Below are 15,512 nucleotides of genomic sequence, written 5' to 3' on the forward strand. Positions count from 1 at the left end.
AGGGGCCCAAGGACATCCTTGCCCTAGAGAGAACCTTCCCGCTGGAGGACGAGGAACCAGAAACAGAGGTCACTGTCATCATGGCTACAGCCAAAGCTGCCCGGCTCCGCAAGCCCGTCCCTCCAACGCCATCTCCCGACTCCTCCCTGGAGGATGTGCCCCAAGAGGACGACAGCTGCGACCTGCTGAAGAGCATTGCAGAGAGCCCATGGTTGATAGCGAGGCCTGATGTAGACCTGGCCATGGTGATAAATGCCTTGCTGCGCACCATGGATGGGATGGACGGCGTGGTGTATGATAAGTGTATGGAGGCCTTGCTCAGGCTTTTCAAGGCATACCCTATCCCGCCTGAGATCGTAGAGAAACTCTCCCTGACCCTGTTCAAGCACATGCAGAATGGGAACCCCCTCTGGAAACGCCTGCAGGCCATGAAGAATCTGGCCAATCTGGAACTGTTACAGGACAAGGACCTTTTCAAATTGGCAGAGGTGGGTGGGTTGGTTGGTTGGATGGATAGTTGGATGGATGGACAAAGCGATGGATGGCTGGAAAGACAAACTGATAAAGTTGCATCAACTTTATGACTGTTGTCTTGTGTCCCAGGTTCTCTTGGACGAGGTAGTTGACCTGAGGAACATGGCAAGGAATATCCTGTCCCGGTTCTTTCACATAGACAACATGACTGCCCTGTTCCCTAGACTGCAGTTGGACACTGGGTGAGGTGTTGTGCTAAGCTGCCAAATGTTTTATTTTTTATGTTGATAGTGTAGAAATATAAATTGACATTTATATTTGTAGACAGAAATTAGACAAAGACATTTACATTATATTTATATTTCTTTGACACAATTGAAAGTGCACTTAAAGTAATGATTATGTTAAGATACTTAATGACAACTTTAATACACGTAAGGATGTTTATACTCATACTTTGTAAGTATTCTTTAAGTATCATATTTTTTCCTTGCACATTCCTTGCATGATTTATTGCATGATACACAAGACCTCTGTTTTGTCATTAACTTAATATGTAATATTTTAGAGACAATATTAAAATAATGGCCACACAAATACTGTATTTATTTTAGTACAGTTTTAGAGGGTTACAGTATCAGAAGCAACATATTGATCTCAAACATTCGGCTGCAATTGTGAGGCTGATAAACGTTTCCACTCCTTGTCGTCTTTCCACTCCCTATAGACATAAACTTCTCAATCACCTGAAGAGGACCCTGACAGAGGAGCTGGATCTGAAACCAGTCACCCTTCAGATACCCAGAACACTCTCCATAGTGCAGATTGAACACAGTATGACTGTTCTTTTAAATCATCAGAATGATGCAACGGTTTTTATTTGATAGAAATCTTAACTTTTTTCCTTGATGATTTTCGATCCCCTCCCCCCTCCACCACCCACTCTCTCTTTCTCAGAGAAAGTTTCTCTCGTTCAGCTGATTACCCCACCGGCACTTTATTCACACAGCCTAAAGCAAGGTACTGACCCTCATAGATGACTGAATAGATGTTTCTTCGTTGTTGTTGCTACCGTTGCTGCTAGCCAATGACCAGCCACTATAGCCCTGTATCACTCATGCAGAGAGTAAATCCTGATTGGCTGACTGTCAGGTTGATCATTTGCCCCTCCCTGTATCAGTTCCAGCCAATCAGGGCCTTCCTCTCCAGGCCGCTTTGTTGCCGCCGGTTGCTAACTAACCAGGCAGCGCGTCTGCTGATGGAAAAGTTCTGATTTGAATCAGGGGCAGGCAAATGCTGATTTTCTGCCCCAGTTAGTCAGTCATCCTCGCTGTGTTCATGGAGAAGAACCCTGGACATCTGAGGAACATGAATATGCTCTTCTGTCAGGACAGAAGTGGTGAGCTGAAAAATTGTTTGACTTTCGTTTCTCTTAGCCCCCTCAGACTGCAAAGTGGGGATCCCCGACTTGCCCCTGACTTGGCCTACGCAGAAGCCCCGACCGCCCCCCGAGCCCTGTAAGCCCTGCAAGCCCAGCCCACCATGTGACGGCCACCCTCAACACCGACCAACCCCCCCACGCAAACACAAGAAGTTCCGCAAGTTCACCCTGTCCACTGTCAGGGAGTCTGCCGTCACAGAAATCCAGGAAGTGGATGAAGACCTGACCCTCATTGAGGTCTACAGGACAACTAAGATCCACGGGGGTGTTAACATGTCCCGCCCCTGCATGCCTCCCTCTGCAGCCTCCACTTCCAGTTCCAGGAATTTACGCCTGGAACCTATCAAGGGCGGGAGAGACCCCAACTGGAGAAAGAGCCTCAACAAGCTTGTCTCTCTTTATGGCTTCCGCTCCCTGCGTGCATCCCGCCTGGTTCCCCTGGGGCCCCTGGCAGTCCCCGGCGTGTCCCAGTACCTTCCCTGCTCCCTGCCTCCTCTCCAGAGCTGGTCGGCCATTCAGGTGTCCCTGGGCCAGAGGGTGGTGCAGAGGGTCCAAGTGAGCACACCATCAGGAAGAAAGCCTCCCTCCCAGTTCCACCATGGTGTGCCACTTCCCTGGCAGCTTAATAGCCACACCCTGGACCCTTCTGGGGAGAGCCAGTATGGCAGGCTGGAAGTGGACTGGGTCAGGGGGCCCCTGAAAGTGCTACCAAGAAGCCAAGAGGAAAAGCTGAGGCTCCCTCCGATCAGCTCCAAGTATCACCCTACATAAACACCAGGGGGCAGTATGGGACTTGGAGTTCTCCTGTCTTGGATCGTATTTTTTTTGTCAGGCAATAACTATTTTATAATTGTGTAATAACTGTGCCTCAATTGTACACACTTGAAAACACACTTGTTTTATGTAATAATAAAATGGAATGTTGGGGATCTTTGGCAATTCCGTGTCTTGACGTTTTTTAACAACTAGATATAGATCTGGTAACTATATTCAGCCCGTGCTTTGGTTGAGTTGGACTTACATATACACAGGGGATGGCCCAGTTGTCAACATGCTATTTAAGCTATCGGGCAAAATACGATATGACAGATGACACAGCCGATCTTAAGAAACTGCAATACCCACAGTGCCTCTGTGCATGCCACCCCCTAACCAGCCGGTGTATTTGGATACAAAGTCAGCACAGAGACTGACAGCACGGTCTACTGAATGGCACGTCTTTTGCAGGAAAAGGCTATTTGATCGTGATGGACAAGAATCCAAACGACCCATATGAAATAAGGACTTCAAGAGCTTTATTTGCGGAATTGGGTTACGGACGGTGACGCTGTATACTCGGAGGCAATCACACGCCCATGCGACGTTGTCAGTGGATGTTGTGATGTACAGTCGCCAGGATATATCACTGTAAATACGAATATTTCTGTAACGAACAAGGCCTGTGCTTTATAAAGGCTACACCAAAAGAGGACCGAAGACACCGTCTGCAGCGGGATTTTATTTCATATCTGCGATACAGTTGAGGATTTAACTGAGGATTATCCAGAAATTATATAAATATGATCAAAATTGATATTTTTTTTTTTTATTATTCGTATTGATTCTAAGATGGTGTATCTGTCTACAATTGACTGCTCTTTTCCCAAAGTGTACACCTTACAGAAGAGCCTTATTTTTATTAATTCAATTCGAATCAGATACACAAATATTTGGAATTACAGCGCATCCACGGAAACCTTAAACTGATTTAATCGCGATTCCAATATTTTCTTATGAGAACGAGCAGGTGAAGGACCTTTGATCACCACCAGCCCGTTTTGCGACACCGTATCCATAACTACACATGACAATAATTTATTAAACGACTACAAATGTATCGTTTGATACACTAACGGGCTTTGTCCCACTTACAACGACGAAGGCGAGCACTGAAGAAAGGTCGCGTCTCTTGGCTACAAGTCTTCTATTGGGATCTAGAGCTTTTGGACATGGTCACAATGTATCCGCTTTTATTGAAGTAGGCTACACGCGCAATACCCAGGCCGCGAGATGTAACAGGAGAGACCACACCAATCTTTCATCGCCAAAAATAATGCTATTGTAAATGCAAGGCTTCAGGCACAGAATATTTTCTTATTTGCTTTCTCTGCTATCATTGTCTCTTGTTTAAAATGGACGAACCTTTTACCTTGGGGCTATTTAAGGATATGCTAAACTGGCTTACACGTTCAATGATGCATGGGATTTAACCTGGACAAGCTTTACCACAGTCTGGGACGACATTAGTCTATGTGTCCATACCGACCAGGAGCAATAACATGCTATCTGATTCCGAGGGGAATGCTGTCGTGATACAGGCGTTATCGAGTCAAATAGTACTCCTGCGCGCGGTGTGACTGATCTTTGGCCCAAATAGATACCAGCCAATATTTTGTCAGCGTTGTGCAGCTCTCAGTTGCTGTGGGCCTTTTTGTCCACCGTCTATCTGTCTCAACACAGCCGGGCAGTCAGTGCAACATTGTTTTCAATGAAGCTAGGTGATGTGCAGCCTGGGTCGTGCGTTATTCATAAAGCAGAGAAAATTAAAGGAAATAAAAATGACAGCACACCATTTTAAACTTAGCTCTTGTGGTCAACAACCGTCCACAGGGAAAATCAGCAAATAGGCTGACAGTAATTCATTAAAATAAATGTTTATGAGGGTATTCCTGTCTGAACTGATCTCGCTGTTCTGAAGCGGAGCCCCACACAGACAGCACTACCTTCCACAAGGACATCTCCTAACAGGACAATGGTCTATCCTGGGAGTTGAACAGACCTGCTTGTGTTTGTAACACTAACACATATTCCCTTTGTCTCATTGGAGTCTCTCCTGGCAGCTTTTCAGACAGTAACCGAGTAACCATTGACCTTTCGTCGGGGATCGCCCCCTCCCAGCTATGACCCCAGGGTCACCTTTGTGAACTCGACTGTTGGAGCACCTCTATGGTAATCGCGCCCTGTCACACAAACAGGGTGACACCAACACTAGTGACTGGACCTGGGGTTGTACCAGCAGGTGATGGGAGAGCGGAGCTTTGGCCCTCTGGTCCACTGAGCCCCTTCTCCCTTCCTCGGGTTAAAGAGGCCTGGAACTGGACCCATCTCTGGCCGATGGGCCCTGCATGGATCCTGGCCGTGAGTCGAGCAAGAGCAGGCCCACAGAGCTGCTCAGCCTGAGGACAGCCATGGAGCCCTACCCCAGGGCCAGCAGCACCACCAACCCCCTCCCCTGCTCCAGCTGTGGGGGCCGCTGTGACACCCCTCCCCCTGGCTTCTACCTCTCCGCCCCCCCCCAACCCCCTCCCTTCTCCCTGTCCATGGCCCCTCGACCCCCCATGTGTGCCGCCCCGGACGTGGGGGTCGAGAACGGGGCCAGCTGGAACTCCTCCACCCTCTCTTCCTCCGGTTCCCCGGACACACACCCCAGCCGCCAGGGAGGCTCCACCAACCCTTACTGGACGGCCGTGTTCGATTACGAGGCCACGGCGGACGAGGAGCTGACGCTACGCAGGGGAGACCTCCTGGAGGTCCTCTCCAAGGACTCCAAGGTGTCCGGTGACGAGGGCTGGTGGACGGGGAAGATCCAGGACAAGGTGGGCATCTTCCCCAGTAACTATGTGACGCGGAGGGAGGGGGGCAACTACCCCCAGCTGACCCCCGGAGGCCCGGGCGGGGTGGGGGTCGGGGAATGCCCCCTTGAGATCGACTTCATGGAGCTTGTCCTCGAGGAGGTGATCGGGGCCGGGGGGTTCGGGAAGGTCTATAAGGGGGTGTGGCGCGAGGAGGAAGTGGCGGTGAAGGCCGCCAGGCAGGATCCTGACGAGGACATCAGCGCCACAGCAGAGAGCGTGCGTCAGGAGGCCCGGCTGTTCTGGATGCTCAGACACCCCAACATCATCTCCCTGAGGGGGGTGTGTCTCCGGGAGCCTAACCTCTGCCTGGTCATGGAGTACGCCCGGGGGGGGGCTCTGAACCGCGCCCTGGCTTGGAAGAAGGTGCCCCCCCGCGTGCTGGTCAACTGGGCGGTCCAGATCGCCACGGGAATGGACTACCTGCACAACCAGACGTTCGTACCGGTCATTCACAGAGACCTCAAGTCTAGCAACAGTGAGTATTATAACTGTTTTTGGTTCCATCTCAAATCATGTAATCGGTAAAAGGTTTTATGATCCTCTTCCTAGCTGAACTCTCTGCCTCTACTGATATCTGGTGTTGGTCGCCAGCTCTAGGGTTGCAGAATGGGCAGGACCGCAGACTGTTTCAGAGTGATATCTGATGTTGGTTGCCAGCTCTAGGGTTGCAGAATGGGCAGGACCCCAGACTGTTTCAGAGGAAAAGAGAGAGTTCAGAGCTGGCATGTGTCTTTATGTTCTGGGTTGTGAAGGAACTGTTCCATTATGATTAAGGGGTTAGAGGTCATGGTTCAGGGTTACACTCCAAAGGGAAGAACATACTGTTCCACCTCTTTGTAAGCTTGTAGATTAGCCATGCTTGAGCACTTGATTGCTGTGATGCTCCGTAAATGCAGAACTGACTTTCCAACTCATGTCTAAGTCAAGTAAAGGCTAAAACTGTGATGTGATGTGTGTGGGAGTGATGGTGTATGTGTGTGTGTGTGTGATGGCGTGTGATAAAAGACCATTCGTAGACTGATAAACACGTTGAAAGATATTACTGTTCCAGCACCTGGTAGTCAAGGTTAGTGTTCATAAGTATGCAGAAAAGAACATCAGAGGTTTGCCGCTGATTGCTAGACAGCCCAGTGTAACACTGCAGGGTGCCATCGGGCCTCAAACAACTATCCTTCTGCCATCTTTTCCCTGTCATCCCTCTCCCCTCCCCTCCCCATCCCTCTCATCCTCATCCTCCTCTCTTCTACTCCTCATCCTCCCCTCTGCTCCTCATCCCTCTCCCCTCCCCTCATCCCTTATCCCTATCCCCTCTTCTCGACCTCATCCTCCTCTTTCTGCCTTCTCTCCTCAGGACGAGCAGTTCTGCTCTGCAACTCAGAGAGCTATTTTTGGTCCTTTGTGCTACTTCCAGTTTAAAGACGCAGTTACAGTTGTTGGTGGATCAGAGAAAAGTGTGTGTCTTCATGTGTGTGCGTGTGTGAGTCTGTGTGTCTCCATGTGAGTGTGTGCTTGTCCTTGTGAGTATATTTTGTGTGGCTTAATGTGAGTATATTGTATGTATTTGTTTGTGTGTGTGCATGCATGGGTTCTTGTGTGTGTTTGTGCAAGCAAGCATGCGTGCGTGTGTGTGTGGCGTGAGGGATGGGGGAGGGTGTACATACACAGGGGTTGACTGCTCTAGGAGCTGAGTCCAGTGCTTTCTGAAGGGGAGATGGTCGAGGGAAAGGATCCGTAGCTTAAACACCCCCCACAGATCTGCCTAAACACTCCCTGTTCCCCTCTCTCTGATATCTCATATGTAGAGCTGTTTTCCTCTCTCTCTGTCTCCAGTTCTTTGGCTCTCTTACTCTCTCTTGTTCTTTCCTCGGCCTCGTTGTCCCCTTCCTCCTCCACGCTTTCCTCCTTCACCCCCAAACTCTCTACCTCCACCCCTCCACCTCCTCTCTTAACTCCCTCCTTACTCCCTCCTTACTCCCCCCTCCTCATCTATCTCCCCCTTTTTCTCTCCCCTCCTCTATGTCCTCCATCCTCTCTCTTTCTGTTCCCTCGATCTCCTCCATCCTCTCTTCCTCTCTTCCCTACTAGTCTCTTTCCTCCTCTACCTCTCCCCTCCTCTCTGTCCCCCGTGCTGTACCTCTCCCCTCCTCTCTGTCCCCCGTGCTGTACCTCTCCCCTCCTCTCTGTCCCCCGTGCTCTACCTCTCCCCTCCTCTCTGTCCCCCATGCTGTACCTCTCCCCTCCTCTCTGTCCCCCGTGCTGTACCTCTCCCCTCCTCTCTCTACTCTCTCTCTCTGTCCCTAGCACGAGTGATGATGGGAATCAGATGGGTATTGGCCAGAGACGCCTTGGCAACAACACCAGAGCAGTCGTCTCTACAGGATTGCTGTTGAGTCATCCAGCCGCAAGCCCCTCTGCGTGCGCACACACACACACTCCTACCCACTCAGCACATACACACATATTCAGCACACACACACCTCACCCCGCAGCCTTACTGCCTGTGCAAATGTCACTCAATGTACAGACAAGATCCCCTCATTGGGAGAAAAGGAGGATTCTAGGAGAAGTCATTCGTCAAATGTTCCTTCTCTTTCTCCTCCTCATCATTTGCTCACTTCCTCTTTTCCATATCCTGCTCTTACTCTTTCTATGTCTCCTTCTATATCTCCTTCTATATCTCCTTCTATATCTCCTTCTATATATCCTTCTATATCTCCTTCATCAATCCTTATCCCACACTCTTCTTTTCCTTCTCCTATGTGAGTGACAAGTGATGGCATGAAGAAAGAGAGAGCATCAGACGTGGTGCGGAGAGCAAGAAAAAGGGGAGATTGAGAAAGACTCGGGAGCGGGAAGGAGGAGAAAAAAGAAGGGGCGGAATGAGGCGGGGGAGTAAGGAAAGAAAAGAAGGGGAGAGCTAGAAGAGGAGGAGGAGGAGATGGAGGGATAAACAGTGGCTCATCACAGTTTAGGGTTACACCTCAGCTCATTGTCCTGGTGCTCGCGTCTCAGGTGTCCTCTTCAAACCACGACCCGCTTGGCATCAACGTGGTTACGGAGAAGCTTATGCCCCAAGCTTCTCCTTTACTCGGTACTGGATTGTGTGTGTGCATGTGTGTTTGTGTGTCTCTCTGTCTGCCTGTGTGTTGTTATACTTACCAGGCCACCCCAGGCCAGGCCAGAGTGGAGTAGAGTGAGTAGCTGTAGTAATCTCATTAGGCTGACCTGCTTAGCATGATGTCAGTTTGTGTTAGTTGGCTGTCAGGTAGCTGTCTTCTGGTCTCTCCACATCCACTCGTCACCCTCCTCTCTGGTCCCACCACCCGGGAGGGCCTGGTCTGGTGGTTAGAAACTGTCCATGTCCTGGAAACTGGAGATACTTTCATCTTTCTGTTGTTTAATCTTTATTTAACCAGTAACAAACACAACGTGATAACGTCCCTTCATCAAGGTGGACCGGGCCGAGAGAGTTGGCAAACAGCACGAGATCACAGACGATACAAATACATGTTGCAAACCCAGTATTGTCCTCATCGAGATAGAACTGAACCCTGGGACACACTAATGAAATAGCACATGTCAATGGAGGCCATGACTCAGCATTATCTCTGCCACCCATATCGGAGACATGACTCAGGGGGAAAACCTATCCTGCCGTGATGACCTGTCCCCAGAGCTGCACTCATTAGACACTGTGTTTCCATGCAGGACAGGAAAATACATAGTTAATGGGCTGCCTGCCAGCAGCACCACCCCACTGCTGCAGCTCCCTGTGTGTGTTTATGTGTGAATACACAACTACTAGTACTACTCCCATCCTATCAGATACACAGACATCATAATCCCACTCATCAGGTCATTATCAGGGGTAGTGGTGGCGGTGGGGGGAATATGAAGCTAGTGTTCAGGTCACAGGGAAGGTTTCATGCTAGTCACCAGGTTAATGTAGCCTGGCAACCCTTCCTGGAATCTCTCCGCCCACTGTCAACATTCTCAAAGTAGTCAAGGATGGGGCAGCAAACTGCTATTCCGCCCTCCGGCGTGTGTTGCCGGGCAGAGAGGTGTGTGAGGGCTGACAGGATGGCAGAGGGGGGTGGTTCAGTAGGAGGACAGAGCTCATAAGGACAGGGGCGGAGCCAGGAGAGGAGGGGTGAAGCTCACTGCTGTTGTGAGTGCTGTCACAACTAATGGAGGCTAATGTTTATACCTTCAACATCAGGCTGGAGCCTAGTCCTTTAGCCTGGTCCCTGTGTCCACCAGCCTGGTCCCTGTGTCCACCAGCCTGGTCCCTGTGTCCACCAGCCTGGTCCCTGTGTCCACCAGCCTGGTCCCTTCTTCCACCAGCCTGGTCCCTGTGTCCATCACCCTGGTCCCTGTGTCCACCAGCCTGGTCCCTGTGTCCATCAGCCTGGTCCCTGTGTCCACCAGCCTGGTCCCTATGTCCATCACCCTGGTCCCTGTGTCCATCACCCTGGTCCCTGTGTCCACCAGCCTGGTCCCTATGTCCATCACCCTGGTCCCTGTGTCCACCAGCCTGGTCCCTGTGTCCATCAGCCTGGTCCCTGTGTCCACCAGCCTGGTCCCTATGTCCATCACCCTGGTCCCTGTGTCCACCAGCCTGGTCCCTGTGTCCATCAGCCTGGTCCCTGTGTCCACCAGCCTGGTCCCTGTGTCCATCAGCCTGGTCCCTGTGTCCACCAGCCTGGTCCCTGTGTCCATCAGCCTGGTCCCTGTGTCCACCAGCAGGATTACCAGTCTGGGAGACCCTACAGTGGGAATGCAGTTGCTGTTTACATTTCTTAAAGTTATTGTCAGAAGGTTGAGTGACTCAACATAACCACAGACAAAAGATGGGGAAGAATCCTTTATTCATCTCTGGTGGCACATACACACATGCGTGCAGGGAGAGGCGGAACACACACACATGCCTGGGCATCCACCAGAGAAATTTGCTTCTGCATTTTCCACATCCTGTTGTCCTTCTTTGCAGAGCAGCCAGGAGCAGTGGGCAGCCACATCAGTGGTGCCCAAAGGCCCAAGTTTAAAAGCTCACCTATGTCCTGACCAAAAACACCAAATTGGCTGTAATCTATGAATTAATCTATTAACAAATAAGCCTACATATGGTGCTGTGTTTGTATTGTTAATTGTACAAATAAGAAGGGTAGATATGGTTCTGTATCCGGGAAGCTGTGGAAGTGTGTAAGACTGTCTGTGCAGGAAGGGATTAGCGTTATAGCTAACAGGCTAGCGCTGGCAGATAATCTCTGTCATAGGCGTGTGGTGGGAGACTTGGACTGGCCAGAACTGGCTTACTTTGTGTGTGTGTTCATGTTTGTTAACTGTAAATGGAGGTGGGACAGAAGGACACAGTGGCACGACACTAGGACACACACACTCACCAGCATGGCAACAATGACCCCATTCTCACACAGCAGCCCAAGAAAGAGGAGGAGCTGAATTCACAATGTCAGGAGCAACTGGGCGAGGGAGAGGACAGACAGAGGGAAGGAGGGAGGGAGAGAAGAGAGGGAGTGGTGGAGAGAGGTAGAAGAGAGAGGGAGGGAGGGAGGGAGGGAGGGAGGGAGGGAGGGAGGGAGGCAGGCAGGCAGGCAGGCAGGCAGGCAGGCAGGCAGGCAGGCAGGGAGGGAGGGAGGGAGGGAGGGAGGGAGGGAGGCAGGGAGGGAGGGAGGGAGGGAGGGAGGGAGGGAGGGAGGGAGGGAGGGAGGGAGGGAGGGAGGGAGGGAGGGAGGGAGGGAGGGAGGGAGGGAGGGAGGTGGCGGGTATGGCAGTCGACTGTGGACCTTGGATGAGAGAATGGATGGATGCATGAAGATGAATGGGTGGAAAGAGGGAGAGAGGGTGAGAGAGGGAGAAGGAATGTGGTTTCTTTAGAGCATTCCCCTAGGGCTGGGCCGAGAGAAGGATGGATGTAGACAATAATGGGAGGAGGAATGAAGGGAGAGAAGGGACTGAAGGACGGACAGTGCTGCTCCTTTCAGGTTCGACTCCAGTCTTCCAAATCATCTTCCCGTCAAAGATTAAACCTAGTGCCAGAATTTTGAAAAAAACAAACACGTAAATGGAGATCTGTCTATCCTCACGGATCTGTCTATCCTCAGTTGTCTGTGTGTGGGTGAGCCTTCCTGTGTGTCAGTAAATGCTCTCCTTTTCCCCTGCTCCCAATCTTGTCCTTAATGAGTCAGCCATTGGTATGGCACTAATACCCTGAACACAGAGGCTAACTAGCAGGCCTGTCATCTAGCAGGAGCAATGTTGACTTAGCTATAGTGGCACAGTGCTGTCTGATAAGGTACAGCAGCACACAATGCTACTAGATACAGACTAATATGCTAACACACAGTGACAGATACAGGTAATCACTGATTGATAATACTATTATTTATATCAATGTCTCCCAGAGAGTGACCACTGCACTCTGAAAACTCTGTCTGTTGATGTGTGTGTACACATGTCTCTGTTTCTGGAGCTCCTAACCTTGTTTTGTTTAGGTTTCTAGCTGGGTGCTGTTGGGTGCTTACTGTACAGTATCTTTGGTGTGTGTGTCCTGTCCTATAAGGCTCAACACTACCAAGGCCTTTTACTGTGAGAACTAGACGTAACAGGACCAGAGAGGTGACACATGCTAGGATTCCCATTCTGATAAACTTACAGGCAGATGGGGACATTACGGAGAGAGAGGGACTGAGAGAGTGTGTGTGTGTGTGTGGAGGGGGGGTTAATGATCAATGGTCAACTACAATGTAAAAGAGACCCAAACACACATATAGTAGTCACACATACTAATAGTGTCTATACAGGTCAATAAACCGATGAAACCAGTCACACACATGCGCACAAGTGCTGTACACACAAACCTTCAACCCTACATCAATGATAGGCTTCACACATACAGACAGATTCATGTCATATACGTGGTTTCTACAACACTGTTGCAGAGTGTCTTGAGATTCATGATTCTCCATCTGCCAGCATCACGTGACTGAACCCCCCCCCCTCCCCCACCCATTGTACAGGGTGCCTCTCAAGGATCCTTGACCCACTAACAGCTGAGTATAGAGGAGGCTAGCCACGTGTGTGTGGGCGGTGAAACCAAGCTAAGGTGTCAGTACAGATGATTATGTTCAGTTCAGGAGAGTCTGGCCAGATCTGGTGATTCTGTTCAGATTTGAACCACTCAAAATTTCAATTTTACCTTGATGGATTTTGTTGAATCTCACAAATTCACAGAACTGGTATTTACACCGTGTCCATAGATGAGAGGTTGTCCAGGGGACACGTAGGGGTCACTAAGGTCACAGCAGGGGTCACAACAGAGATAGAGAGAAAGAGACAGAGAGGTAGAAAAAGAGCAAGAGAGAGAACGATGAAGTAGAGAAATCATTTTGAGTTGTGATAAGAGAAACCATGAAAAAGTGTGTTAGTGATGTACTGTATGTGTGAAGAGGTGTACACTCAGAGACCAGGCAAATGTGTCCTGTGTTTCCTGGTCTCGCTGATTTGCATTTCAAATGTGGTGAAAAGGAAGTGTCCAAATATGGACACATCCTGTAAGCACCAATTCCAGATACATATATTAAGAGAATACATCCCTCTCAATTTGGTACAATGTTTGGAAATTGTACATACAAGGATCGATAATGTTATTGGTAATATCTGTATGAGGATGACATTTGGCAACACTGGGTTTTCATGTTCAACAGTAATTGTATTTCTCTCTCTCTCTCTCTCTCTCTCTCTCTCTCTCTCTCTCTCTCTCTCTCTCTCTCTCTCTCTCTCTCTCTCTCTCTCTCTCTTTCTCTCTCATATATATATCTCACACACACATATATACACACACCAAAACTTTCCCCCACCCACCCCACACACACACAAAGCAGTCTCTCTTAGTAGCCCCTCCAGAGAGAAGCCAGATGCATGAGAGCTGAGACAAAGCCAGTGTCTTGAGGGTGAAACTGTGCCAGTGTGTGGCTCAGATCAGAGCCGACATGGCCCCTGGTCGCAGGAGAGCAGAGTAGAGCAGAGCAAAGTAGAGCAGAGCAGAATCTGTCAGACACGAGCAGAGCAAAGTGGCCCATGTCTTTAGATGGTTATTAGTGTATTCTTCTAAACACAGTTCGGTTGTGTAGCCTTCATGAAGCTACACAGCAGTAAAATGCTTTGTGGTTTTGAACAACTGTGTTGTTATCATGTCACCATAGTGTTGTTAACTAGTGTAGCTGAAAGTGTTTAACATAGCTTAATCTGATTGGCTGTTTTGTGGTCTGTGTTCTAAGATATCTGAATATGATTGGCTATTGTTCTCTGCCTCCCTCCAGATATCCCCCTCTCTCTCTTTCTTCAACCTTTTATCTTCATGTATCATTCTGTCTTTATGATTCCCCTCATCCCTTCACCCACATTACTCCACTTTCCTCTCTTGCCTTGGCCTCACCCCCGTCCAGTTCCTCCCCCTCTCCATCACATCCCTGCCCTCGTTCCTGTCTCGTTATTCTGCCCTTCCTTCTTGTCATTTTCTCTCTCTTTGAAGGCTCTGTCCTTCTTTCTCATCTCTGTCTCTCCCCTCCCCCACCTCTCCTCACACACCCTCCTTGCAATCTCTCCACTCTCTCTCTTCTTTCTTTATATCCCCCTCGCACCCCTCTCTCTCTTCACTCTCTTTCTTCCTCTCTCCCCCTTGCCCCGTCTCCCTCTCCCCCTTCCGGCCTCTCCTCTCTCCTCGCCTCTCTCCCTCATTCTCTTTCTTCCTGTGTCCCCCTACCCCTTGTCTACTTCTCTTCCCCCTCCACCTCTCCAACTCTCCCCCTTTATATTAAGTGTGTGTGTGTATTCCTTGTGAACACCAGCTGGAGAGGCAGACAGTCAGAGAGGGGGCACTAGGTGAAGGGGCGAGGGAGCAGAGACATGGCAAGGGGGTAAGGGGAGGGGAGTGTCAGTGCTGTGGCGTGTGATGGGGCGGGGCAGTCTTCCTCTCCTTCCTGCTCCGTAAGCCTGTTATTAGGAAACATGTCTCGGAATACCAAAACTATACACTACACTGTTACACAGCATATGGGTGTGTTTGTGTGAGTGTGCGTGCATGTATCTGTGTGGAGGACAGTGTGTGTGGGGGGGGGGGGGGGGGGGGGGGTCTGTGTGGTGCCAGAGGGGTGTTGCTGTGACACTAAAGGGGCGGGTGTGGGGGGGCATGGAATCCGATTGGCTGAATTTATTGCTGCAACAGCTGGTCCATCCCTCAGGCTACACCTGTTAATGAGTGAGAGGGAGGGAGGGATGAGCAGAGAGAGATGGAGAGAGGGTGCCACCGTGCTGCAAGATGATGGAGAGGGGGGAAGGAGAAAATAACTGGAGAGGACAGAGATGGAGAGGGGAAGGAAAGAGGAGAGAGATGAGGAGAGGGGAGAGGGAAGAGGGGAAGGAGAGAGGAGAGAGGAGAGAGAAGAGGAGAAGGGAGAGGGGAGATGGGAAGGAGAGAGAACAGAGGGGAGAGGGGAAGGAAAGAGGAGAGAGATGAGGAGAGGGGAGAGGGGAAGGAGAGAGGAGAGAGAAGAGGAAAGAAGGGTATTGGAGCATTCAGATTTTCCCTGACCTCTCAGCAACATCACTTCCTATCTTACCCAGCCGAACCTCTGACCTTGTTACCATAACAACCATGTGGGTAGATAAGAAAGCACACTGGAGTGACCCTGTGGTTACCAGGGAAACAACAGTGGAATAACTGGTTAAACTGTTGACAGCTATCAGCTGATGACTCGTCATATACAGTACTCCTTAGCAAACAGTGCTTTCCCACTGGTCCGAAGAAGATTTAATTAGCTATTAATTACTCTACAACAAACGGCTTCACATTACAAGGGAAAGATTCTCAAACAGATAGCTCAGGTATCTTACAGGAATGTCCG

The 15,512-nt window shown here is 50.0% G+C and overlaps 1 protein-coding gene across 1 annotated transcript in view; it reads left to right on the forward strand.

The window, feature by feature from the left end:
* Positions 1-5,038: 5,038 nt before the first annotated feature.
* map3k10 (mitogen-activated protein kinase kinase kinase 10) overlaps positions 5,039-15,512 on the forward strand; it is a 19,417-nt gene continuing 8,943 nt past the window's right edge. Inside the window, exon 1 of the mRNA XM_067246459.1 lies at positions 5,039-6,064. Within this exon, the coding sequence (XP_067102560.1) occupies positions 5,080-6,064 (985 nt within the window). The 5' untranslated portion in view covers positions 5,039-5,079. The remainder of the gene's footprint in view (positions 6,065-15,512) is intronic.

This window comes from Osmerus mordax, chromosome 11, assembly GCF_038355195.1.
Source record: "Osmerus mordax isolate fOsmMor3 chromosome 11, fOsmMor3.pri, whole genome shotgun sequence".
Classification (NCBI taxonomy): domain Eukaryota; kingdom Metazoa; phylum Chordata; class Actinopteri; order Osmeriformes; family Osmeridae; genus Osmerus; species Osmerus mordax.